This window comes from Terrapene carolina, unplaced genomic scaffold (assembly GCF_002925995.2).
Source record: "Terrapene carolina triunguis isolate 2854851 unplaced genomic scaffold, T_m_triunguis-2.0 Scaffold58, whole genome shotgun sequence".
Lineage (NCBI taxonomy): Eukaryota > Metazoa > Chordata > Testudines > Emydidae > Terrapene > Terrapene triunguis.
The window spans coordinates 80,666,324-80,693,537 of record NW_020664409.1 but is presented as its reverse complement, the minus strand read 5'-3'; the positions used below and the strand labels follow the sequence as shown (position 1 = coordinate 80,693,537).

The 27,214-nt window shown below is 39.3% G+C and overlaps 1 protein-coding gene across 35 annotated transcripts in view; it reads right to left on the bottom strand.

The window, feature by feature from the left end:
* The window catches only part of RIMS2 (regulating synaptic membrane exocytosis 2), a 791,243-nt gene that overhangs the window by 134,428 nt on the left and 629,601 nt on the right, over nucleotides 1–27,214 (bottom strand). For 5 of the 35 annotated variants that reach the window (XM_026663622.1, XM_026663653.1, XM_026663638.1 and 2 more), the window contains 2 exons: nucleotides 25,977–26,009; nucleotides 3,008–3,108 (listed from right to left, as the gene is read on the bottom strand). The exons of 21 other annotated variants lie outside the window; for them this stretch is intronic. In XM_026663622.1, coding sequence (XP_026519407.1) covers nucleotides 3,008–3,108; nucleotides 25,977–26,009 — 134 coding nt within the window. Of the gene's footprint in view, nucleotides 1–3,007; nucleotides 3,109–7,013; nucleotides 7,050–25,976; nucleotides 26,019–27,214 lie in introns of all 35 variants that reach the window. 9 more of the 35 variants (XM_026663646.1, XM_026663625.1, XM_026663627.1 and 6 more) reach the window with 5 other exon arrangements.

The window sequence follows — 27,214 nt, the reverse complement described above, 5'->3', positions numbered from 1 at the left end:
AGATAGATAGATAGATAGATAGATAGATAGATAGATAGATAGATAGATAGATAGATAGATAGATAGATGATAGAGTCTGCACTAACACCAGCTAAAAGAAAATTTTATAAAGAAAAGTCAAAAAGTCAACTTCATATTTAAGCCAACAGCTAAGAACCCGGGGTTAGGAAAAATCTTCTTCCACAGACTTAATATTGCATAATTATCTATTTGGGGGGGAGGGGTTGTAGCTTCCTCTGAAGCATCTGGTACTGGCAGCTGCCAGAGATGGAACAATACTAGATAGACCATTGGTCTAATCCAATATGGCTAGTCCTGTTGTTGTCGGTACACCTTTCCACTTCCTTAGCAATGATAATTGGAGGGTTATTTTCCCCCCAGCAAATAGTAATTATGTTTATTTCCACCAAAAGAAAAAAATAGAATGGAGATACAATAGAATATTCCACCTGCTAAACTCCACTTGCATGCCGTCTCCAGCTTAGTTAAAGAAACTTGTTCTCAGGTGAGGGGCTGCAGTAAACAAATTGTCTTCCCAGAAAATGGCACACTTGACCTTATGCTAGCTGACAAATTTAGAAAATCAAAGCCACTTGCAATAGCTATAGACCAGGAGTTTTCAGTTAGTATCTGACATACCCAGATCAGTTCATTAATATAAAAGATACTTGGTAAAACCCAGGTATATTATATGTATTTATTAATTTTCCTCTCTCTATGTCATATTAATATTTAATTAAGAAAAACTGAACCAACAGGGAAATGGTGAGAAAGTGAAGACTGAACTCTTTTGGTATGACTTTATGAGATCTTAGGGATTCTATTGATGCACACTCAGTGAAGTCTGTGAATGTGCTACTGCCTATCTTCCTGGGCTAACTGGTAAGGCAAATCATTCCCTTTCCAATGGTAAAAAGTGGAGCCTGGCAGGGAGATAAATCTGACAATATACTTCTAGAGACAGTTTGCATAATTAAGAAGTGATTATTTTCAAAAATCAATCCTATATCAGAATTCCCATCCTCAATGCAGGAGGATAATGGTGAAGATAAAACTCATATACAGGGGGAGACAGCAGAAATGATAAGGCACAGACAGATAGCGGGGTCAAGGGGAGGAAGTGTTTCTTTGGAACTACTGTATGGTTTCCTTTGAAAAACACTTTTGAGGGCCTAATGATGCACCTTTCTGCACATGTAGTCCCAATGCTGTCTTATGGAGCCAGGAACTACTCAGTGTGACTAAAGGGGACAGAATCAAACAGGGAGGGAGCAACTGAATTGGCTGAATAACTGAAGATCTATTTATATATTCACAATCTTTATATGGTACATAGAATCATAGCAGTTATTTATGGGGAAATCTGGTTACAGCACCAAGTCCATTCCTGTACAAGAAAAGATAATGCCCTTCAAGAAAGGATATAACTGATAAATGTAAGAGTGATGGTTCCATATAAAATAAACATGAAAACATTTCCTGACCCAACCCCCCTTATAAATGTTATTACATTACATATTAAGTACTATGAGTGAACACATCCTTTAAGTCATACAATACATCTACTGGTCTAAATGTTCAGAGCATAACAATATAGTGTGCCCTTTGTTCCAATGAATTCTAAATCTTTTCAGTAATAGACTCTTCCATTTTATCTAGGACTTCTCATGAGGCCTTCATGTAATACTCCCACAATATCATGTACATTTTTTACTATGAGGAATTACGTTATTAGAAAGTAATTCAATAAATTAACCTGAATTCTCTACAAAACTAATAGCACTTAATACAATTAATGGCTTCTTTATTTTCATATATTAAATAATGTAGTTTTACCTTATCTTCCCCATTGAGCAATGAACTACACAATTAACATACAACGTCTGCAACAGAGTTCTTCTCCTCAGCAAGATTTTATGGCTAAGAAGTCTTATGTTTATCATTTACAGTCTCAAATCGATTTTTCAGGTCTCAGAGAGGTCACTTAATTATTTTGTGGACTTATATAATGGAATTTTAAAATAATCAAGATATTTTCAATTCAATTAACATATAATAGATGACATGACCCAGTTCCAGATAATAGGAAATTTGGATCATAAATTTAGAACTGCATTGCTACATGGCCAACCTGATTACTTGCAAATTGCCATAATTAAGTTGGAATCTTGTGTACTGATTTGACTGGGAAGGTTATCTATCCAATGGCTAAACTTTCACTACCAGAATAAATAAAAACTATTATGTCTGTGCTGTAGAAGTCTTTAGAAGGCCAAGAAAACAATTAAAAAAAAAAACAGTTTGGATGGTTATATGACTATTCGCTCCAAAGCATGGAATCCTGGCACACTTTTTAGTGGATCTCATTCTGAATTAGGACTCTAGGTACTTCCTGATGCCTTGTCTACACTACAGGGGAAATTCAATCTGAGCTACGCAATTTGAGTTACATGAATAGCATGGATCTACTTACCACGGGGTCCACAGTACGCAATGTCAACAGGAGACACTCTCCTGTCGACTCCCCCTACTCTTCTCGATCCGGGGGAGTACAGGAGTCGACAGGAGAGTGATCTGCGGTCGATTTAGCGAGAAGACCCGCTAAATCGACCGCTGATGCATCGATCGCCGCTCATTGATCCCCTGGTAAGTGTAGACAAGCACTGAGTCTATTGCTTCCTCTTTATCTTTTCTAAACTTGGATCTTAATTGCTCATTCCACTGGACAACTAAATGATCATTTCTCACTTTTTGAAGCAGATGAACACTACGTTTGATCTATTAACTTCTATATCTTAAATTTTAGTAATCAAGAATGTTCTATATTAGAGAGGTTTGAATGGTTGCTGCACTTATTTCAATTACTTTGCACCAGACATGCAAGAACCCCTTAGTGAAACAAAAAAGCCCAACCTATGCAAGGTTCATTTGTCTACATCACCCTAAAAGGATATCAAATGTTTTAGATTAGCATATTTTGCTGCTTTTCAAAACAAAACTCCCTTGCCTTAGAATGATAATCTTGCTCCAGCCTGGAGTCTGAGCCTGCTGCCTGTTTGTACTTGCTTATTTTCATTTGACGATTTCTTTCTTCTACATCCATACCACCTGTCAAATAAAAATAAATAAATAAACAATCAATTAATTTTCGATCCTGAGTTTAAAGTGGTGCTCATACAATTTCTAACAGAAGGGATACAATCTGACTTTTGCTTAAATTACTGTATCTGTATTTCCAGGTAAATAAAAAACATTTCAAAATTATCCTTTTGTGGAAAACCTGGGAGAAAAGCTATAATTGCAAGAAATAGTAGTAAAGAATAAAGTATTTTCACAGTACCTTGGCAAATATTTTATTCTCCACAGTTAATATTAAGAAAACTTTCAAATTAGGAGAGAATGTAAATGGAATAGAATGTCTCACTGAAGAATTTATTGCGGCTATAGGAGAAATCAAGACTTTTATTTAAAGAAAATAAACAGTAATGCAAAGGCAACATGTTTATTTCCAAAGGAGATATTGATCTTGTGATATGTTCTATTATGGTGATTTTAGATCTTTTATATGAAATGACTGATTTTAGTTTCTATCAGTAAATAAGGATCACTGGAAATAATCTGATTGATTGGCATTGCTTTGATTTACCATAATTTAATATGTTTGTAACAATTTTTTAAAAATAATTTTGGAAAGAAATGCTAACAAGCTGCCCAGTGGTGTTGCTGTATCACTCTATAATGACATTCAGCTTCAAGAGTGATTTCAGGATTTCATTCTACAGGACTACAGGAGACTAAGCACATAGTTAGCCTCAGTCTGGGAAAAGGATGCTTGCTATGTCGCTCAGGCAGCAGCCCTTTTCAGCCAAACTGCAGTGCCTGAAAGTACTAATAGTGCCAAAAGAAAGTACCAAAACAAATGCGTGAGAGAGAACACTGGAGGTGGAAGGTAGCAACCCTCAAACAAAATGGTAGGCAAATGTCCAAGCAAAAAGGGCATCTCTCCAATCAAGCAAAATATAGATATGTACTGTGTACATAAATGGTCTGATTCTCCTCCCATTTATTCTGATGTAAATCAGGAGTAAAACTCCATTGCAGTCAATGGAGTTACACCAATGTAAACAAAAAGAAGGGAGTGGAGAATCAGGCCCAAAGTTTCTAGCTGAAGCAATGTAACTAATAGCATTACTTTTCATACATTATTGTGACTAAGTCACATTAGTTTTGACTGACAAACTTCACATACTATACATTTTTCCGAGGAAGATGAAGATTTGCAAAGGAAAATTTCATTTCTGAATGGAAGCTGCTGTGTATTCAGCATTGTTGAAAATCTGCCCATTTATTTAGGCACCTAAATATAGGATTGGGGGGAACCTAACTTTATTTCCCCCGTCCCACTGAAGTCACACACAAACCCTAAACATGGGTCTTAAGGAGAAATCTAAAAGTGGCAAAACAGGTCCATGTGCAGGCCCTCTGAACTATACTTTGAATATCCTCTAGCGATAGTTCTACTGATGCCACTACTTGGTACAAGAGAGGCCTGTTGACTACAAAACCTGCAACTCTTAACAGGAAATTGTGGGTGAGGAAAGGTGTGGAAAATAAAAAATAAATTTAATGTCCTATCAGCAGCATGTCCTTATGGTCTCTGCTTTTCCTTAAAAAAATCTAAAATGACCTAAACAAAAATAGCCCATCCCAAATACTAATTCTTGGAATGAAAATCAATGGGGGAAATGAATGAACAAGAAGAAAATGCAGGGATAGAGGCAGCTAATAATAAAGCATACAGTGAAAAACCCTAAAAGAAGATAAATCTAATGTATCCCACAACGTTTAAATCAGCTACTATATAAACCTGAACCAATAATTGGCAAGCATCAAGGGACCACACTGACTCTTTGGTAATTTTCTATTTAATTAAAGTGATTTTGATAGTGATTAACTTTATTTTTCAATAATTATTTTATTTCCTACTTTGAAAAGGGAGATGCAAGCGCTTTGATTAATAGATTGAAAGACAGTTGAATTTCTTGATAGCTTCTAAAAAGCACAGCTAAATGCATCCTCACTTGGAATATTTTTCTTCTTTTCAATGACAGAAATAACACACCAATGTCACTAAAGATGAATGAAAATACTCCAACCCCTAGTTTAAAAAAATAGATTTCCATGAAAACAGAATATTTTGCAGATTAATCCATACTTTTTTGGTGTTTTTAATGAAAAGAAAAAGGGATTAAGGGTAAAATATTAGCATTTTGGTTTTGCCCTATTATGAAATCATCATTTTTGTTAAACTTGGAAGAGTCCACATTCTGTCATTCTTGCCATGAAAAGCTGAGGAAATTGTAAGAAATGGAGAAATATTACCTCTTGTATATAGAAAATCTCACAAATATTGAGAAATATCTCACAAAACAGAATGTCTGTTTTTATATATGAACACATGGCAAAGTGAAAGCTGATACTTTGCACAGCTCCAGTTCTACCCCTCTCTACTGTGATACAGGTCTTGAACCTACAGCAAATATCAGCCATGTGCAGAGGCCTTTCTCAAGGCCCAGTACACTATTTAAGCCCTTTACTACAGTGATGGAAGAACCTCTTCTGTTGCTGCGGTACATATCTATACTGCAGTAATGCAGCTGCAACTCCATTGCTATAGTGTTTCTAGTGTAGACGTGTCCATATATAGCACCTTCTACAGAATCTCTGGGGTGAGTGTCATTCCTAAATTACCCAAATAAGATTATCAATATAAACATATGTAAAAGATTTTTGTTTTATTTTATATTCATATTTAGCCCAATTTATAGACTCACAGTTGATTTAATTATGCTGGGATACTTTCTGTTTATTGCAGAGAGAACTTTGCAGACCTACATTGTTTATAGATCCTCCCTTAAGTTTTAGCATTTTTATTGAATATTTGAATTCCTTCTTCCAAGAAATCTTCAACCCTACTAGTAAATCAATGAAAACTCTACAACTCCTATTTACACTGCCCCCTATTTCCAAATCACAGCTGGAGGGAAGATGGTGAGAATTGACAGCCATTTTGATACATATCCTGGTTGGGAACAGGAAGGGAATGCAGGATGGCTGAATTGCCCTCATGTCAAAAAAAAAAAAAAAAAAAAAGCCAAAGTTGGCTCAATGTTGTCTCCATGTAAGCTATTATATAGGCTTAGGTCCCAAACAGGTGGAATTGATAGCTCCAATAATTTGCTTATGCTTTGAACTTCGTCTCAGAATTTTACTAATAGATAATATTCTATAAGTAACAGCTCCAAAATGGTTGGTGAAGAGCCAAAATAGCTGGCACTGTGTACCTCCTTCCGAACCCTGGCAGAGAATGTGTGTCCAGGGGAAGCGGGCATGGCTGTAGTGCTGCTAAAATTCAGCATGCCAGGCTGCAGAATGGCTGCTTGGAGGTGCTTGAACATGGCCACAATTTAGAGCAGCCCTGAGAACATGCTGGGGGTGGGGTGGGAGGGGTGAACTGGCTCAGAGTGGGCACCGATGCACTGCTCCAGCACAGTTTACAATCCACATTTCTGTTTTTATCTTGAATTAAAGATTTAACTATTTCAATATTGGGTTCCTGATTTATTTTTATCATGACTTGGGGACATTAAATGTTGGCCTTATGTTAACAGTTTTAAAAAAGAGGCTCTAACTAGTGATGTGATTAATACCTAATTTATTCCAAGCCCAACTGTTATAGCGTCAGATTTTTGCATGCAAGGAGATAAAAGCTCATTCAACTATATTTGGAGTGAGACAGTGTGAATGTGATTGCCTATTAAGCTCAAATAGAGGTTTCATTCTCTAGGGAAAGCCCAAAATGTATTTCCTAGGTTATGTTTTCTACTCCTAATTTTGCATCAAAGGAAATACAATACTGTATACCAGCTGTATAATGCACATTCTGCCTAAATATTGTAGTTGTACATCGTCTAAGGCAAACACACTAAGAGATTTTTAATAAACTGCCCTACCTGCATTCCCATTCTCTGGATTTGCTTTCTTTTCTTCTATAAACAAATGAAAGCAATGTGTAAACCAAAAACAAAAGGAGAGAAAGAATGCAGAAAATAATAATAAAAGTAAAAGAAATCATGCATTAAAGGAGTAAAATCCATCAAATTCATTTGAATTCATGAATTTGTCAACCAAACAAGTAAAGTGTGCTACACTCAGAAGATTATTCACTGCGTATTAGCATGTACATTTTTGCACCCTTATTAGAGAGTTACTGGAGGGAACCCATGGGTATGTATGCACTTCCAGTCTCATTAAAACAGTCCATACAAAAGACAGCAAGGCAGGTGTCAAACACAGTTAGCCTATAGTTCTCATGAATACGGTGTCATATAAAGAAAAACCCAAAACATACTTGTGCTATATGTTTTATGAAGCATATACAGCATTCAGTCAAGTGGTTCAAGTAGGAATATTAAATGTCTCATTTTCCCCCCAGTAACTACTTTAAACCTTTCTTTAGATAACCAATTCCTATAGCTCCCACAGGTCACCAGATTTAATGACAATGCTACTGTAGTTTTGTCTTCAAGCTGGGGTATGATGAAAAATAAAACAGAAGATAATAAAGGCAGTACACAGCCCTCAGTTTTTGCACATAATTCCTACTGACTTATGTCAACAGACATTTTGAATGTAGATCAAGGGCTGTATATGGACCTAAGTGTTTCTCTGGAAACAGGAAATGAAAATGAACTGAATCCTTATCCAAAAAGTTTGCCAGCACATACACTATACTTTGAAATCTAAGTTTGGCAATTAATGTATAAGCATTCAATGTCAAAAGGAAATTTACTTTTAATTAGAAGTATATTTATTTTTCAACTCAGTTTCTCTCTTTCTCATCATAAGCCAAAATAAGATTAATTAAAAACAAAACAAAACCAAAACCAACCAAACAAAAATCACTGAAATGTTGATGGAACAAAAAACTCCAGCAGGTCACAAATCCAAAATTCATGGTATCATTCAAATTATTAAACCTTTTATTTCAGAATTGCCACTTATTAGGGGAGCGTTTCCACATTATTATTATTTATAGTGCACAGACACCTCTGTCCTAGTGGAATAATACAAAAGATAAATCTTAAATAAATATCACAAATCTGACTTAATCTACAATTTGTAGTTAGCTACCAAAGGAAAGGGCCAAATCGTGCCTAAGGAACAACTCAAAGCAGTGTCAGGGTATATGTGCATCATACAAATATAGGCTCTTGGAATGCAGGGAAGCCATGGATAGTACATCATCCTTTGATGCAGCACAGCTTTCATTCACCTTCCTGTGGGGAACCAGCTCTCCTGGTCAATGTGGAGGGGAACATGGCAAGCCATCATTCTACCCCCTCTCTGCTCACCTGGGGAAGTCACTATTCTGTAAGGTATATTAATATGCTTGGTCCCTGTGTATAGGTTCAGGCCTCCTATCCAGCCTTGTGCTATACACCTCCTATCCTATACCTTATCCTATACACCTCCTATCCAGCCTTGTGCTCTCATATACAGTAGGTCTTCATATAACCTACAACATGAATAGTATTAGAGAGACAAGGTGGGTGAGGTAATATTTTTTACTGGACCAACTTCTGTTTGTGGGAGAGACAAGCTTTCAAGCTACACAGTGTTCTTTTTAGAAGTACATCCAATAAAAGATATTACCTCACTCACCTTGTCTCTCTAATATCCTGGGTCTGACACAGCTACAACAATACTTCATGCAATATCATTTGGTAGTAAGTAATGGTAATTAGATATTTAGAAACAGATTATTTTTGCTCTTTCAAGTATTTTATTATTTTGCAGTTACATTTATTTGTATTCTCTTGCCTTCTGTTATGGTATGTTGGCCCTGACAAACTCATTTCATCTTCTTAATTAAACAAATTGCTAAACCTTTTGAGTTTTCATACATCTATGTTTTCTTTTATGCCGCTTGGACTCACCAATATGATGGCTAGGAATACAATACTTTCTCTCATTACTTTCTCAAAAGTATAGCTATCCTTTTTGCTGTCTAAAAATAATTATATACAATTGTAATTGGTTCAATCTAAAGTTTGTGAGAGTTAAGTGGCATCCATCACGATAATACCCTTGATTTGGGGCACAGATTATGATTAAAGATGTTCTAAATTATTTTCATATAAATATTGAGAAGAAATCTCTGTTCAGTCTGCAACGGCATCTAAAAATGTGGAAATCTATTTCTGCTATGATGTAGGATAAACTTATTATTTTCCTCATATGCTGAGATGCTTCGAAGGACATATTTTTCCAACTGCCTAAATTACATGATTTTTCTGCAGTTCATCTTTATATGAGTATGTGGTAGCTAAAAAGAAGGGAGCTTGAAAGGGGCCTGATATTTAGAAAGTGTTCAACACCAGTCCAGTGACAATCAGTCATTTTAAATTATCTCAGATTGGACACCTTACATTTGAGGAACCCCAAATCATTAGTCACTTTTGAAAATTCTGGCTCACAGCTCTTATGGTTGCATTATCTTTCTGCCCTTCAGTGTGTGAGGCTGGTCAGGGGCTGGTCTCAATTACTTCAATAAACTACACCAGTTTATTTTAGCTGGGAATCTGACCCCCATTCTTAATAAGCTCAAGAAAATTCCTTGAAGATCAATTAAGTGTTTTGAAAATGGAGTGACTTATTCTATGTGTATATTTGGTAAGAAAATAAGACTAGCTGAGCCTATAAGCACAGCTTACATATTTAAAGGAATGCTGCAAGAGAAGCAATTAAATAAGCTTGCGTATTTCAGTCTTTATGATTACTTAATTAGGCTTTTCTTTCCTTTCTATATCCTTCATATTAACCAATATTTTTCCTTTTTTACTTTTCTGTGTCTTGATTTAACCTTGATATATAGACTGAAATCCTGATATTGTATCCTGTGTATGACCAGCTGAACTGAATAAAGTATTGAACTCTAACTGTATTAAAGTTATCCAATTTGTCTGGGAAAGAAACAATACACTTCACGTAAGTGGATTTCTGTACATTGCAGAAATGATCTGTGTTGGGCCACAGCTAGATTAGACTATAGGTGTGTATATCTGTGTTTCTTTCAAGATTCACATATTCTTCACTTTGCTACAAAACAGAATAGCCCCTGTATTTGACCCTTGTTTAACAATGATCCCTAAGCCTGCATACAATAGTTAACCACTGCATATGTTCCCCACAACTAGTCCTATAGGAAGAGGGGAAGAGTCAATGGAGATAACAACATCAAATATGAGCCCCAGGAGGATACGGGATGGGTTGCAGAGGATTGCAAGGGAGAACAGGAATTGAGAGGACTTGCAGCCAGAGGGAACAGGGGATAGACCCAAGAATCGCACCATCACCAGGAAAAGGCAGGTCTACGTGATTGGGGACTCCTTACTGAGAAGAATAGACAGGCCTGTAACCAAAGCTGATCCAGAGAACAGAAGGGTGTACTGTCTGCCGGGTGCTAAGATATGGGATGTGAACCTGAGGCTGAAGAGGATCCTAATGGGAGCAGGAAAGAATCCACTGATTGTCCTTCATGTGGGAACAAATGATACGGCTAGATTCTCGGTGGAACGTATCAAGGGAGACTATGCCAGGCTGGGGAAGACGCTTAAGGAAATCAAGGCTCAGGTGATCTTCAGTGGGATTCGGCCTGTTCCTAGAGAAGGGCAACAAAGGTGTGACAAGATTATGACGATCAACAGATGGCTCAGGCAGTGGTGCTATAAGGAAGGCTTTGGGATGTATGGCCATTGGGAGGCATTCATGGACAGAGGACTGTTCTCTTGGGATGGACTTCACCTGAGTAGGGAGGGAAATAGACTTCTAGGATGGAGGCTGGCACAACTGATTAAGAGAGCTTTAAACTAGGAATTTGGGGGAGACAGTTGGGAGATGTCCAGGTAATCTCCACGCCGGATTTTAACATTGAGAGGGAAGAAAACGAAGGAGGAAAGGATACAGCCGTGGGTAAGAGAATGGACATAAGGAGGAAGAGTAGTGTAGATACCAGTCTAATAGGTGATACTGGCGGTAGAATGTCTGGGCCTAATCGGGTAAAGAATGTGAGCAAAGCCAAACAGCAAAAATTAAGATGTTTGTACACTAATGCGAGGAGCCTAGGTAACAAAATGGAGGAACTAGAGTTACTGGTGCTGGAAGTGAAACCAGATATTATAGGGATAACAGAAACATGGTGGAATAGTAGTCATGACTGGAATACAGGTATTGAAAGGTATGTGCTGTTTAGGAAAGACAGAAATAAAGGCAAAGGTGGTAGAGTAGCATTGTATATCAATTACGAGGTAGACTGTAAAGAAATAAGAAGTGATGGAATGGATAAGACAGAATCTGTCTGGGCAAAAATCACATTGGGGAAGAAAGCTACTAGAGCCTCCCTTGGGATTACTTGCGGTGTGCTATAGATCACCGGGATCCGATTAGGATATGGATAGAGACCTCTTTAATGTTTTTAATGAAGTAAATACTAATGGGAATTGTGTGATCATGGGAGACTTTAACTTTCCAAATATAGACTGGAGGACAAATGCTAGTAATAATAATAGGGCTCAGATTTTCCTGGATGTGATAGCTGATGGATTCCTTCACCAAGTAGTTGCTGAACCAACAAGAGGGGATGCCATTTTAGATTTGGTTTTGGTGAGTAGTAAGGACCTCATAGAAGAAATGGTTGTAGGGGACAACCTTGGTTTGAGCGATCACGAGCTAATTCAGTTCAAACTAAATCGAAGGATAAACAAAAATAGATCTGTGACTAGGGTTTTTTATTTCAAAAGGGCTAACTTAAAAAAATTAAGGAAATTAGTTAGGGAAGTGGATTGGACTTAAGAACTTGTGGATCTAAAGGCGGAGGAGGGCTGGAATTACTTCAAGTCAAAGTTGCAGAAACTATCAGAAGCCTGCATCCCAAGAAAGGGGGAAAAATTCATAGGCAGGAGTGTAGACCAAGCTGGATGAGCAAGCATCTCAGAGAGGTGATTAAGAAAAAGCAGAAAGCCCACAAGGAGTGGAAGATGGGAGGGATCAGCTACCTTATTGAGGTCAGAACATGTAGGGATAAAGTGAGAAAGGCCAAACGCCATGTAGAGTTGGACCTTGCAAAGGGAATTAAAACCAATAGTAAAAGGTTCTATAGCCATATAAATAAGAAGAAAACAAAGAAAGAAGTGGGACCGCTAAACACTGAGGATGGAGTGGAGGTTAAGGATAATCTAGGCATGGCCCAATATCTAAACAAATACTTTGCCTCAGTCTTTAATGAGGAGCTTAGGGATAATGGTAGGATGACAAGTGGGAATGAGAATATGGAGGTAGATATTACCACATCCATGGTAGAAGCCAAACTCGAACAGCTTAATGGGACTAAATCGGGGGGCCCAGATAATCTTCATCTAAGAATATTAAAGGAACTGGCACATGAAATTGCAAGCCCATTAGCAAGAATTTTTAATGAATCTGTCAACTCAGGAGTTGTACCGTGTGACTGGAAAATTGCTAACATAGTTCCTATTTTTAAGAAAGGGGGGTGGAAAGTGATCCGGGTAACTACAGGCCTGTTAGTTTGACATCTGTAGCATGCAAGGTCTTGGAAAAAATTTTGAAGGAGAAAGTAGTTAAGGACATTGAGGTCAATGGTAATTAGGACAAAATACAACGTGGTTTTACAAAAAGTAGATCATGCCAAACCAACCTGATCTCCTTCTTTGAGAAGGTAACAGATCTTTTAGACAAAGGAAACGCAGTGGATCTAATTTACCTCGATCTCAGTAAGGGATTTGATACGGTTCCACATGGGGAATTATTAGCTAAATTGGAAAAGATGGGGATCAATATGAAAATTGAAAGGTGGAGAAGGAACTGGTTAAAGGGGAGACTACAATGGGTCATACTGAAAGGTGAACTGTCAGGCTGGAGGGAGGTTACTGGTGGAGTTCCTCAGGGATCGGTTTTAGGACCATTCTTATTTAATCTTTTTATTACTGACCTTGGCAAAAAGTGGGAATGTGCTAATAAAGTTTACGGATGACACAAAGCTGGGAGGTATTGCCAATACAGAGAAGGACCGGGATATCATACAGGAAGATCTGGATGACCTTGTAAACTGGAATAATAGTAATAGGATGAAATTTAATAGCGAAAAGTCCAAGGTCATGCATTTAGGGATTAATAACAAGAATTTTTGTTATAAACTGGGGATGCATCAGTTGGAAGTAACAGAGGAGGAGAAGGACCTCGGAGTATTGGTTGATCACAGGATGACTATGAGCTGCCAATGTGATATGGCCGTGAAAAAAGCTAATGGGTCTTGGGATGCATCAGGCGAGGTATTTCCAGTAGAGATAAGGAGGTGTTAGTACCGTTATACAAGGCACTGGTGAGACCTCATCTGGAATACTGTGTGCAGTTCTGGGCTCCCATGTTTAAGAAGGATGAATTCAAACTGGAACAGGTACAGAGAAGGGCTACTAGGATGATCCGAGGAATGGAAAACCTGTCTTATGAAAGGAGACTCAAAGAGCTTGCTTGTTTAGCCTAACCAAAAGAAGGCTGAGGGGAGATATGATTGCTCTCTATAAATATATCAGAGGGATAAACACCAGGGAGGGAGAGGAATTATTTAAGCTCAGTACCAATGTGGACACAAAAACAAATGGATACAAACTGGCATCAGGAAGTTTGGACTTGAAATTAGATGAAGGTTTCTAACCATCAGAGGAGTGAAATTCTGGAACAGCCTTGCAAGGGGAGCAGTGGGGGAAAAAGACATATCTGGCTTCAAGACTAAGCTTGATAAGTTTATGGAGGGGATGGTATGATGGGATAGCCTAATTTTGGCAATTAATTGATCTTTGACTATTAGCGGTAAATATGCCCAATGGCCTGTGATGGGATGTTAGATGGGGTGGGATCTGAGTTACTACAGAGAATTCTTTCCTGGGTGTCTGGCTGGTGAGTCTTGCCCACGTGTTCAGGGTTTAGCTGATCACCATATTTGGGGTTGGGAAGGAATTTTCCTCCAGGGCAGATTGGCAGAGGCCCTGGTGTTTTTTGCCTTCCTCTGCAGTGTGGGGCAAGGGTCATTTGTTGGAGGATTCTCTGAACCTTGAAGTCTTTAAACGACTTGAGGACTTCAATAGCTCAGACATAGATTAGGGGTTTGATATAGGAGTGGGTGGGTGGGATTCTGTGGCCTGCGTTGTGCAGGAGGTCGGACTGGACGATCATAGTGGTCCCTTCTGACCTTAAAGTCTATGATTCTATGATTCACAGATCTTGCAGGGCCCTTTTTGATTCTATATGTCTATTTAGGAGATGGAATGAAGAGTACAGAATGCTAATTAAATTCCTAGCTGATTTTAAAGCTCAATGAAATATTCATCTCAAGTGTTTTTGACAAAATTTATAAGTATGAATGTGCACAGTGCAGCAACAATTGCAACAAAAATAATATGAATTGTTGAGGGCTATTAATATAAAACATTATGGCAGCAGTGCTCAATTCAGGGGCAACATGATTTAAAGAAATGTGCACAGGGCTAGAATCCCAGAGCTCCTCACTTGCATTCTATGTTTTCTGTAACAAAATAAAAATAAAAATAGAAGGAGAGAAAAATTCTGTCAAAATTAGTATTATATTTTATGGAAAGAGTTTTATGTGAGATTTTTGTTTAAAGGGATAGTATCAGACATAATGGGCTCAAATAATAAAAAAACTAATACATTTATTTTCATTTAGTAAAAAACAAATGGCACTCAAATTTTTAACTATTTTGTTGCTTTTTAAATTTTGACGAGTTAATGAATATATATTGCTATAGAACACTAGTATTTGGAAAATTGCATTCTTTGATATTAATGAAGTTTTGGTTTTCTATAAATGGGTAGATTTAGATTATAGCAATGAGTGCAACTGTCAAAGAAAAGAATGAGAAGCGGGTTAAAATGTCAGAGCTGTGTGTATATATATTGTACTTAGTGAATATGAATGAATCTCTGAAATGCTGTGTTTTATTTCTTTTTTAGTATGATTTTATATTAATATATCAATTAAAAACACTCTGGGAAAGTCAGATCATTTACCAATAGCAAATAAAACACATATTACTAAAACACTGACTATGATTATCCCAAACTCATGCCAGTACTAGGGTGACCAGATGAGGGAAAGAAAAAATCGGGACACATGGGGGGGAGCAAAAAAAAAAAAGCCGAGTCAGTCCCTGTCGGTGCAGCAAAAAAAAAAAAATAAAAAAACGCTGCCAGTGGATATCGGGACAATTACGCGGGGCACACCCCGAAATCGGGGATTTTATCGGGACGTCTGGTCACCCTATGCCAGTACACAGTACTCCATGTTTTCCAAGGGTTGTGGTGGATTCTCAATCACTGGCAATTGTTAAATCAAGATTGGACGTTTTCTAAAAGATATGCCCTAGGGATCATTTTGGGGAAAATTCTCTGGCCTGTGTTATACAGGAGGACTAGAAGATCACAATGGTCCTTTCTGGCCTTGGAATCAATCATTCACCCATCACTAGCTTCTGCAATATAAATTTTTTCCCCCTCAAACTTATACTAACATACAACACTAGATAGGGGTGTGCAACTTTTCTTTATGAATGTTGTTGAATCATTTTAATAAATATCATGCTGATAAGCAGAAAATATGAACTTTTAATTCTAAAGGAAATGACATTGATTAAAATGTAAAAAATGATTAAAACATAAAAATAAATTAGAAGCACTTCAGCATTATGAATTATGACCAACCAATAGCAGCAACCTCCGCAACAGATGCCCCAACATTCTTTGTGATAAGAAACACTTAGGTAACCTTTTTGTAATTTGCTTTATAAAGAGTATAATAGCAACTTTGTGTTAAAACTCACTAAAATAATAATCTTCTCAAAACAGACAAACATTTTACAAGAGTTTTTTTGGTCTCATTTTTTAAAAATGTTTGGTTTCAAATAGCAAAACTAGGACATATCAACAGCTCTGTACTCCTCTTACATGCAATAACAAAGAGTTAGGATTCCTTGAATTCTTCAAAGCATTCTAACTAATTCAATTTCCACTTCTATTTCTACCCCTTCCCCCACCCCCCAAAAACCCCTATCACTTCCTCTGTGTTCCCCAAAAAATATTTTACTGTATGCCTTACCTCCTGATTCAAGAAAGAGACTGGCTGGGTATTTGCCACTACTTTTATTCATATCCCATGAATAGCATATATTTAACAACAGTAAAACTCTTCCTAAGAGTAGGCCAAGCTGTGGTGTAATGGAGGAAAATGCCTATGTTTACCACCTGTTTCCACAGGATCAGCTAATACAGGTTGCATTTGAGGCCTTTAAGGACAGCCTCCAAGGAAACCAGCACTGCTATTCCTGGAACAAGCATATTGGCTAAACTGTCCATTCTACCTGAATGAGGAGGATGCTGGGGTAAGAACACTGGCAAGCCTCATTCATACTCTACCTTGCATTATGAGTCTATCCTGATGCTCTTTATTCTTGCTGTCCACAGTTCCAAAGAAACTGCTGGTGGTGGCTGTTTTTCATGAGTGTTGTACTACAGTCCGGAGCTGCACAGCCAAAGTAGGCAAGTGTGTAAAAGCCACCTTCAGTGCCACCTGCAAGACCTACAGATATCTGACCCCTGACCTCTGGAAAGACACTGTATGCAGCAATTCTTTCCAGGGGGGTTATATTATTATCATCTAGCTATGACCCACACACAGCCTGAGTGCAGAGAAATTGAATAGCTGATGTGGAAAGAAGTTAAATGTTTCTGTACAAGAAACAAAATATTTTTTTTCAGAAAAGATCTTTATTATTTTGAAAGGAAATTTAAAGGAGATTGAAGAGTCAACCACAGTTCTCACAGGGGAAGGGTGGGATGAAAACTCTTAAGTCAATGGAGTCCCTCAAGAAGGAGTATGTCTTTACTGTTTTCTATTTGAGAACTAGCCATCATGTCTATTCTTGGCCTCAGACTGATACATTAAAAAAAGAGACTCCGAGGATATTTCTCATCAATTACACCAATTTCTATCACAGTGCCTAAAACACTAAAACACATATTAATGATGTTACTTTAAATTGACTGTAATTTGCTAAATAAATAACACTGCTTAGTAAAACCACTGAAGGAAATGACTTGGTGATCTAAGCCTTAGGACAGAAAGACCAAGACTCACTAGAACCACAGGTTCAAAAAATGATAGGGTCAACTCAGTTCTATATTCTTCTGAGCTAGATACACTGAGGTGGTAAATTGCATATGTCTTTTGGAGGAGGCCTTAAAAATTAGGTCCTGACTGAGCTAAGTACAGTAGGAAGGCACAATCCTTGTTCAGAAGAGCTTACAAACTAATTTAATACAAGACCCAAAAGAGTGTAACAAACATGAGGGTGAAGTAGGAGAGGAAAGACAAAGGTAACTACTAGGAGTGTGCAGTTATAGAGGCTTGTAATATGCAAGACTGGATGATTCAGAATTATTTAAATGTTATGTTCTTAAACAAAACAAAAAGTCATTGTGTGTGAGAGAGATTAGGATGCGGTAGGGGATGAGTGGTAGCAGACACTCTGGAAGATTCATCCTTGCATCAGGGCAAGTGCCAGTAGTGGCAGATCATACTGCTCCCCATTTCAGGGATGGCAGGAAGCAGTGCAGCCTAATGCACAGGCTTGGGCAGCTCTGAGTACTTTGTAGAGACAGAGAACCAACTCAGGTCTTCCTTCCTCCTATTCCTGTTCGCCCCTGTGTCAGCCACCCTTTGAGATGTTACATAAAATCATTTTTGGCAGAGTTGGGAATAGAATCTACATCCCTTAATACAGCAGATCCAATTCTCATCCACTTGGATGGACTGCCTCTTCGAAAGGACCTGTAAAATCCCTGTGGTTGGCCATGATGTCTGAAAAATGGAGCAACTTCTGTTTATGTAACTATTTCAAAATGTTATACTTCCTCCTGTAGTGGCTTGTGCAAAGAGGGTAACAGCCTACTCTGGCTGCTAGCCATTGCAATTACTCCTACAGTTCAAGTGGTAGAGGTTTAAGCTGTATTGCCGAAGGGCTAGGGTTCACTTCTTTCTGATGACTCTGAAGGAAGTAATACAACTGCACATTACTTAATTTGTTTTTTTAAACAATCCAACAAGCCAAACAACACTAGGAAATTACATGCAGAATCTAATTTCGTAGAATGTTATTAACGTTTCAAAATCAAGCTCTCAAAAGTTATGACATGCCAGAAGTAAGGTTGCCCATGCAACCTAAGTTCTGTCTCTTTGTGCATATTCATTATGGTACAGTCTTTAATTACATGATCACATACTATTTTGTCCACAGGACCCCTGCCTCATTCAGTCCACAGTGCTCAGGCAATTGTTCAGTATTTCTTCTTTATTCTCATCATTCAGTTGTGGCCTCACACCTTATGTAGTACTCATCATCCAAACTCTGCACTGAATACGGAATTATTAATTTCCTCATAGGGTTTTCTATGGTACTCATCACTGAAGTATCTGAGTGCCTCACAAATGTTAATTTATATCCACAACTCTCCTTTGAGATACAAAACTATTATCGTCACTATTTCACAGATGAGTACAAAGAGCATAAGAACAAAATTTGCAGGTGTTGACCAATTATGGTGCATAATTTTTCAAATACTTAGCATTTTATAGTTTTAAATGAATAATAAATGAATCTTCACAACACTCCTGCCTGAGAGGTAGCTGGGTAACTATTGCAGATGGGGAACTGAGATAGAGCGGCACAGTGAACTGCTTAAAGCTACACTGGGAGTCACCATCAGAGTTAGCATTAGACAGAGGGGCCTCCTGACTCCCAACTCTGGCCAGAGGTTCCACAGCTGCCACTTACTTTCGCTGCAATTGTGAGTGCTCAGCACTTGTGAAAATTGGGCCCTTCTCATGTTGGGTTCCCAGAACATGAGGAACACACAGCAAAAATCTGATTTCAGTAACTCACCTAGAAAATATGTGGCAGAGCCAGGGAGAGAATCAAGCTCTCCAAGGTGGCATTCACCTGCTTTAACCACAAAATCATCCTTTCTCGCCTTAGTCTTTACACTCCTCCTACACCTTCTACAGTAAATATGACACATTGCTACATATTTCTGCCTCATTCACCATACAGCCCTAATTCATTTAGTGAGTTCAGTGCATTCTGTGCACTGAATAATGCTGAGTCCTTTGGAAAAAGTAGTATGTGATCATGTAAATAAAGACTGTATCATAATGCATACACACCATGGGGCAGAATGAAGGTTGCGTGACCTACCTCAATTCTGTCTTTTCCTAAGTTTTGAGAGCTTAATTTTGCAACCTTCATAAAAGTATTTAAATATAGCTTTATTGTCAGCAATATACTGCACAGCTGGAGTGCTAGATATAGTTAAAACTGGCTAAGAATTTCTATCCTAGATCATTTCCATTCATACTTTTCTGAAAAATAAAATTTTCCAGGCCTTGTCTCTGACTTAGATGAATGCTGAGATAGGAGGTGCTAAGTCATTTACTCATACATTATGGGTGGTACATCCACATCTGAGTATGTGAAAATAGTGTTGTCAATTAAGAAGATACCACAGAATTACAATATATGCCCATGTACTGTATCTGACCTTGTTCCTGCAAAAATTAATGTGTTCACCTTGGTATAAATGAGTAATTGAGGAAAACGACAATCATGCATGTTTCACAGAATCATAGGACTGGAAGGGACCTCGAGAGGTCTTCTAGTCCAGTCCCCTGCACTCAAGGCAGAACTAAGTATTATCTAAGGTGTTTATCTAACCTGCTCCTAAAAACATCCAATGATGGAAATTCCACAACCTCTCTAGGCAATTTATTCCAGTGCTTAACTACCCTGACAGTTAGGAAGTTTTTCCAATGTCCAACCTAAACATCCCTTGATGCATTACAAGCCCATTGCTTAAATGGGCTTGTTTGTAGGTTTGTGACCTCTCTGGGCACATACACTGCAGCAGGCATTGTGGCTCTATTGTACAAAAAATATGAGATGCTGTTTTTTGGTTGCACATTCTAAATGTTTTATTCATTCATTCCTTACGCAGACATTATTAGCATATTTAAACATTCCCTGGTTTGAACTCTATGCTCAATTAGATATGTTCATATTAATATTAAAATAAGTTAGCATTATATGTAGCATTATATATAGTGGACCCAATGTGTTATTACAGAAACAGAAGAGAACATCTTAAATAAATCCAGGTCTCTCTGCTCCCCTCCTTTGACAAGTATAATTTGGGCTTCCCTCTTTTTACACTGAATGATTGAGTCCTTGGTTCTCCTGTTACCCTCTCTCCCAACTAATGAACTATGGGCTCTTCTATTTCTCCCCACTATTAAATTAATTCTGTGCACTTCCCTCCTCCCCACATTTCTTTGCAGGCTCCTCTATTGCAGTCAGTGTTACCGACACTTCCAAATTTGATCACAAGTCTCAATATTTGTTTTGGTTTTTTTAAGCCCCAACCCCAGTGGTCAGTCAGCTGCGAACCACCTGAGCGGCAAACAGCAGAGAGGCTAACAGAGGGAGTTTAACTGGGAGTTCGCCTGGGGAGAGCCCACTGAGGCTTTCATCTTGCAGGCTTCTCTGAGTAGTTCCAGCAACAGCGGAGGAAGCTCTTAGAAGGAAGGTAATATGGATGGTGAGCAATCGGCTGTTGTGACCTGCACAGGATGTGCCATGTTTGTCTTTCTTCCACAGGACAGAAGCGACTCTGTCTGTACAGAGTGCAAGCTGGTCTCCATATTGGAAGAGACGGTTCAAGGTCTGGAGAAACAAGTATCAACCCTGTGTTGCATAAGAGAAAATGAAGATTTCCTGGACAGACGTCAGGATATGCTTCTACGGGCACAACATTCTGAAGAATCAGAGCAGGCTGCACAGCGGGGACAGAAGGATGGTGAAGTAATTTGGCAGCATGTGACCTCCAGAAGAAGAAAGAGGAGCGTCCATGTACCAGCAATGCAGATACAGGTGAGCAACCGTTTTCATGTTCTCTCCACTGGTACTAATGTGGAGAGTGTACTAGATGATACATCTAAGGGAAGGGAGCAGAAGGAGACTCCATCGATAGGAAGGCATGAGATGCACTGTCCTAGGGATGAGGGTTCCACAACCACTGCTCGCAAGAGAAGGAGGTAGGTGGTGGTGGTCAGGGACTCCCTCCTCAGGGGGACTGAGTCATCTATCGGCCGTCCTGACCGGAAAAACCGAGAAGTCTGCTGCTTGCCAGGAGCTAGGATTCACAATGTGATGGAGAGACTGCCGAGACTCATCAAGCCCTCGGATTGCTACCCCTTCCTGCTTCTCCACGTGGGCACCAATGATACTGCCAAGACTGACCTTGAGCAGATCACTGCAGACTACGTGGCTCTGGGAAGAAGGATAAAGGAGTTTGAGGAGCGAGTGGTGTTCTCATCCATCCTCCCTGTGGAAGGAAAAGGCCCGGGTAGAGACCGTTAAATTGTGGAAGTCAACAAATGGCTACGCAGGTTGTGTCGGAGAGAAGGCTTTGGATTCTTCGACCATGGGATGGTGTTCCAAGAAGGAGGAGTGCTAGGCAGAGACGGGTTCCACCTAACAAAGAGAGGGAAGAGCAGCTACGCAAGCAGTCTGGCTAACCTAGTGAGGAGGGCTTTAAACTAGGTTCACGGGGGGAAGGAGACCAAAGCCCTGAGGTAAGTGGGGAAGTGGGATACCAGGAGGAAGCACGAGCAGGAGATCACGAGAGGGGAGGTCTCCTGCCTCATACTGAGAAAGCAGGATGATCAGAGAGTTATCTTCAGTGCCTATACACAAATGCAAGAAGCCTGGGAAACAAGCAGGGAGAACTGGAAGTCCTGGCACAGTCAAGGAATTATGGTGTGATTGGAATAACAGAGACTTGGAGGGATAACTCACATGACTGGAGTACTGTCATGGGTGGATACAAACTGTTCAGGAAGGACAGGCAGGGCAGAAAAGGTGGAGGAGTTGCATTGTATGTAAGAGAGCAGTATGACTGCTCAGAGCTCCGGTATGAAACTGCAGAAAAACCTGAGAGTCTCTGGATTAAGTTTAGAAGTGTAAGCAACACGGGGGATGTCGTGGTGGGAGTCTGCTATAGACCACCAGACCAGGGGGATGAGGTGGATGGGGCTTTCTTCCGGCAACTAACAGCAGTTACTAGATCACAGGCCCTGGTTCTCATGGGAGACTTCAATCACCCTGATATCTGCTGGGAGAGCAATACAGTGGTGCACAGACAATCCAGGAAGTTTTTGGAAAGTGTAGGGGACAATTTACTGGTGGAAGTATTAGAGGAACCAACGAGGGGCAGAGCTCTTCTTGACCTGCTGCTCACAAACAGAGAAGAATTAGCAGGGGAACCAAAAGTGGATGGGAACCTGGGAGGCAGTGACCATGAGATGGTTGAGTTCAGGATCCTGACACAAGGAAGAAAGGAGAGCAGCAGAATACAGACCCTGGACTTCAGAAAATCAGACTTTGACTCCCTCAGGGAACTGATGGGCAGGATCCCCTGGGAGAATAACATGAGGGGGAAAGGAGTCCAGGAGAGTTGGCTGTATTTTAAAGAATCCTTATTGAGGTTGCAGGAACAAATCATCCCGATGTGTAGAAAGAATAGTAAATATGGCAGGCGACCAGCTTGGCTTAACCGTGAAATCCTTGCTGATCTTAAACACAAAAAAGAAGCTTACAAGAAGTGGAAGATTGCACAAATGACCAGGGAGGACTATAAAAATATTGCTCAGGCATGCAGGAGTGAAATCAGGAAGGCCAAATCACACTTGGAGTTGCAGCTAGCAAGAGATGTTAAGAATAACAAGAAGAATTTCTTCAGGTATGTTAGCAACAAGAAGAAAGTCAAGGAAAGTGTGGGCCCCTTACTGAATGAGGGAGGCAACCTAGTGACAGAGGATGTGAAAAAAGCTAATGAACTCAATGCTTTTTTTGCCTCTGTCTTCACGAACAAGGTCAGCTCCCAGACTACTGCACTGGGCAGCACAGCATGGGGAGGAGGTGACCAGCCTTCTGTGTAGAAAGAAGTGGTTCAGGACTATTTAGAAAAGCGGGACGAGCACAAGTCCATGGGGTCGGATGCACTGCATCCAAGGGTGCTAAAGGAGTTGGCAGATGTGATTGCAGAGCCACTGGCCATTATCTTTGAAAACTCATGGGGGAGGTCCCGGATGACTGGAAAAAGGCTAATGTAGTGCCCATCTTTAAAAAAGGGAAGGAGGAGGATCTGGGGAACTACAGGCCAGTCAGCCTCACCTCAGTCCCTGGAAAAATCTTGGAGCAGGTCCTCAACGAATCAATTCTGAAGTACTTAGAGGAGAGGAAAGTGATCAGGAACAGTCAGCATGGATTCACCAAGGGCAAGTCATGCCTGACTAACCTAATTGCCTTCTATGACAAGATAACTGGCTCTGTGGATGAGGGGATAGCAGTGGACATGTTATTTCTTGACTTTAGCAAAGCTTTTGATATCGTCTCCCACAGTATTCTTTCCGGCAAGATAAAGAAGTATGGGCTGGATGACTGGACTATAAGGTGGACAGAAAGCTGGCTAGATCGTCAGGATCAACGAATAGTGATCAATGGCTCCATGTCTAGTTGGCAGATGGTATCAAGTGGAGTGCCCCAAGGGTTGGTCCTGGGGTCGGTTTTGTTCAATATCTTCATTAATGACCTGGAGCATGGCGTGGACTGCACCCTCAGCAAGTTTGCAGATGACACTAAACTGGGAGGAATGGTAGATACGCTGGAGGGTAGGGATAGCATACAGAGGGACCTATACAAATTAGAGGATTGGGCCAAAAGAAATCTGATGAGGTTCAACAAGGACAAGTGCAGAGTCCTGCACTTAGGATGGAAGAATCCCATGTACTGCTACAGACTAGGGACCAAGTGGCTAGGCAGCAGTTCTGCAGAAAAGGACCTAGGGGTTACAGTGGACGAGAAGCTGGATATGAGTCAACAGTGTGCCCTTGTTGCCAAGAAGGTTAATGGCATTTTGGGCTGTATAACTAGGGGCATTGCCAGCAGATCGAGGGACGTGATCATTCCCCTCTATTCAACATTGGTGAGGCCTCATCTGGAGTACTGTGTCCAGTTTTGGGGCCCACACTACAAGAAGGATGTGGAAAAATTGGAAAGAGTCCAGCAGAGGGCTACAAAAATGATTAGGGGGCTGGAGCACATGACTTATGAGGAGAGGCTGTGGGAACTGGGATTGGTTAGTCTGCACAAGGGAGAATGAGGGGGGATTTGATAGCTGCTTTCAACTACCTGAAAGGGGGTTCCAAAGAGGATGGATCTAGACTGTTCTCAGTGGTAGCAGATGACAGAACAAGGAGTAATGGTCTCAAGTTGCAGTTGGGGAGGTTTAGGTTGGATAGTAGGAAAAACCTTTTCACTAGAAGGGTGGTGAAGCACTGGAATGGGTTACCTAGGGAGGTGGTGGAATCTCCTTCCTTGGAGGTTTTTAAGGCCCAGCTTGACAAAGCCCTGGCTGGGATGATTTAGTTGGGGATTGGTCCTGCTTTGAGCAGGGGGTTGGACTAGATGACCTCCTGAGGTCCCTTCCAACCCTGATATTCTATGATTCTATGATCTTATTACATAAAAACCTCTGGTTTTAGCCATCATAGCTGCAAAGAAAAACTTGAAAATTTGAACCCTAAAGGCTCAAAAAGCTAGAATGGAACATCTATTATCTTTAAAGTATCACAATTTTTATTCAGTGTTGTGATTTCAGAGCCTGACTCATGATTTTTGAATCCTCAGAGTTGACAATACTGCTGCTTATAGTGGGCTCTCACTTTCCTAGGTCTTCCTCTCCACCTAACTCCTCTGCTGTCCATTCTCCGTCCTCATTAAGGAGAGCAGCAATGGCTCTAGTCACTCCTTCCCCACTCCTTTTAAAGGATAAGTAGCAATTCAGCTGTTATAGGTCCTGTAAAAGAACTCTGCTTCCTGCCCTACATTCCCCTCCTGAAAAATGGGGTGAGTGAAGGGCTGCTCAACAGTTATCCTCCCTCATCACCTACTACTAAAAACAGCAGCAATGATATGAAAGATGAAATCTCAAGAAGAAATAAGAGGTACATAGCCTTGAGAAAAGTACTGAACAACATAGATATTAATCACTACATAAACAGCTTTCCAATGTTTAGTCATTACATCCTTATATTCTTATCACACCCTTTTTGGTATGGGAGAACAGTGCTTGAACTCTAACAAGTTTATCTTCTAAAATCAATGCTGCATTTGATTAAGTTAAGATCAGGATCTCAGAGCATCGAATGCAAGCTAATGAAAATCTTCAATTTTGAAACTACCTTTTCCCCAAGGAAAAAAAAAAGAATGCTAAAATATTTGAGTTTCTGTAACTTCTGGAACAGTTTCTGAATGTAGTGATAAACCACACCTCACCAGCAGGCAATGTGAGTTGACAGGGATCTTAGAAGCTAACATGGAAAGAAAATGGATATGGGGAATAAACAGTAATTTGGAAAACTATAATGGGTAGTTTGAAATGAGTAAGATAAGGTATTTTTTTATGTGTATGGCACCATTCCATTTACTTTAACACTTAGTATTTTTTGTGCAGTACATAGTTTACATGCACTGGTAAAATAATTATCTATATACAAATGGTAAACATCTAAAATTAAATTTTTACAATCATGAAGTGTTTAAATATATTGAGGGGACAAAAGGGGGGAAAGTATGTGAGCTGGGATATGATGAAATATACAGGACACGTAAAATGAAAAAATAACAGAGAGAAAAGCAGTAGAAGAGACAGACCTGAGTTTCTTCTTCTTGATGATTCCGCTTCTTCTGTGATCACATCATATAATGGACAGACATAGACAAAGGAGATGGGCGTGAGTGGATGTACTCAGAAGGTAAAAACTGACACTGAGGGAAAGGGTTGAAAATTGTTTTAAAGAGAAGCTTGTCATGCAGAGTTAGTATATGGGGGTAAAATAACACAACAGACACCAAAAGGAAAAAGAAAGCTGAGAAAGAGCTGATTAAACTACTATTGGAGAAAAAGAACCAGAAAGACAGAGTTAGTATAAGAGATGAGGAAATAACAAATGTTACAGTTGACTGCAATGCCAGTCCTGGCAGCGAAGCTGAGGAAAGACTTGGTTAGCAAAAGGCAGGCTAATTAGCAGTTACCACTTTGTTCATGACATGGATTAAGCTTCTTGAAACAATATCTATTTAAAAGCAAGTAACTTTTTTCTTTCTTTAAATGAACCTTAAAGATAACAAACCCTGATTTCATTCTTAAATTGCCAACATTGGGAACTGTATTATTAAAGTATTTTAATTATTTCTTTTCCTTTCTTATTTATGCTGAACCAAACTTCAGTTTATCCAAAATTACAGATTAATAACTGGAAAAGTATAAAAAAGCCCAATATTTTCCATAATTCACATAACACAGCCTGCAAATAATCTGTGTTATCATAACATTGTGCTACTGCAATATTATCCAGCCCAAACTGTAGAACAAGGACAGTAAAAACAGAATATATAATTATTTTCTCTCACATTCAAATGAGTAGATAACATTCTAGTCCCCTCACTTGTAAACCAATTATATATGACTTACACCGTACAGGATATTTATATAAGTCAAGTGCATGAAGCAACTGTGTCCTATACCTTACATTAAAATGTAGCATTCAAAACCATTCACTGCCATCTAAGACATGAGTATATTTTGGGGAGAGTTTCACTCAGTGTACTATATGTCTATTTCCAGTTAGAGGGTGGAGGGAAGTAATCTTCAAAGGTAGTGGAAATTACACAAATGTTGGTGACCTGCCAACATCAGCAACATAAATGCATTCTTGTCTTCCAAAACATAAGCAGAGCCAAATTATCTTGGCCTAGCTTTAACTTGCAATCCATACTGATCCTGAGACTTTCCTCATATATTCATCCCCCAATCAGAATTCATCTGCAGGCACTATAAAAAGAAGCCCAGAAAAGCTTGGGCAGTTGTTTTGCAATCAGTGTTGTCATTC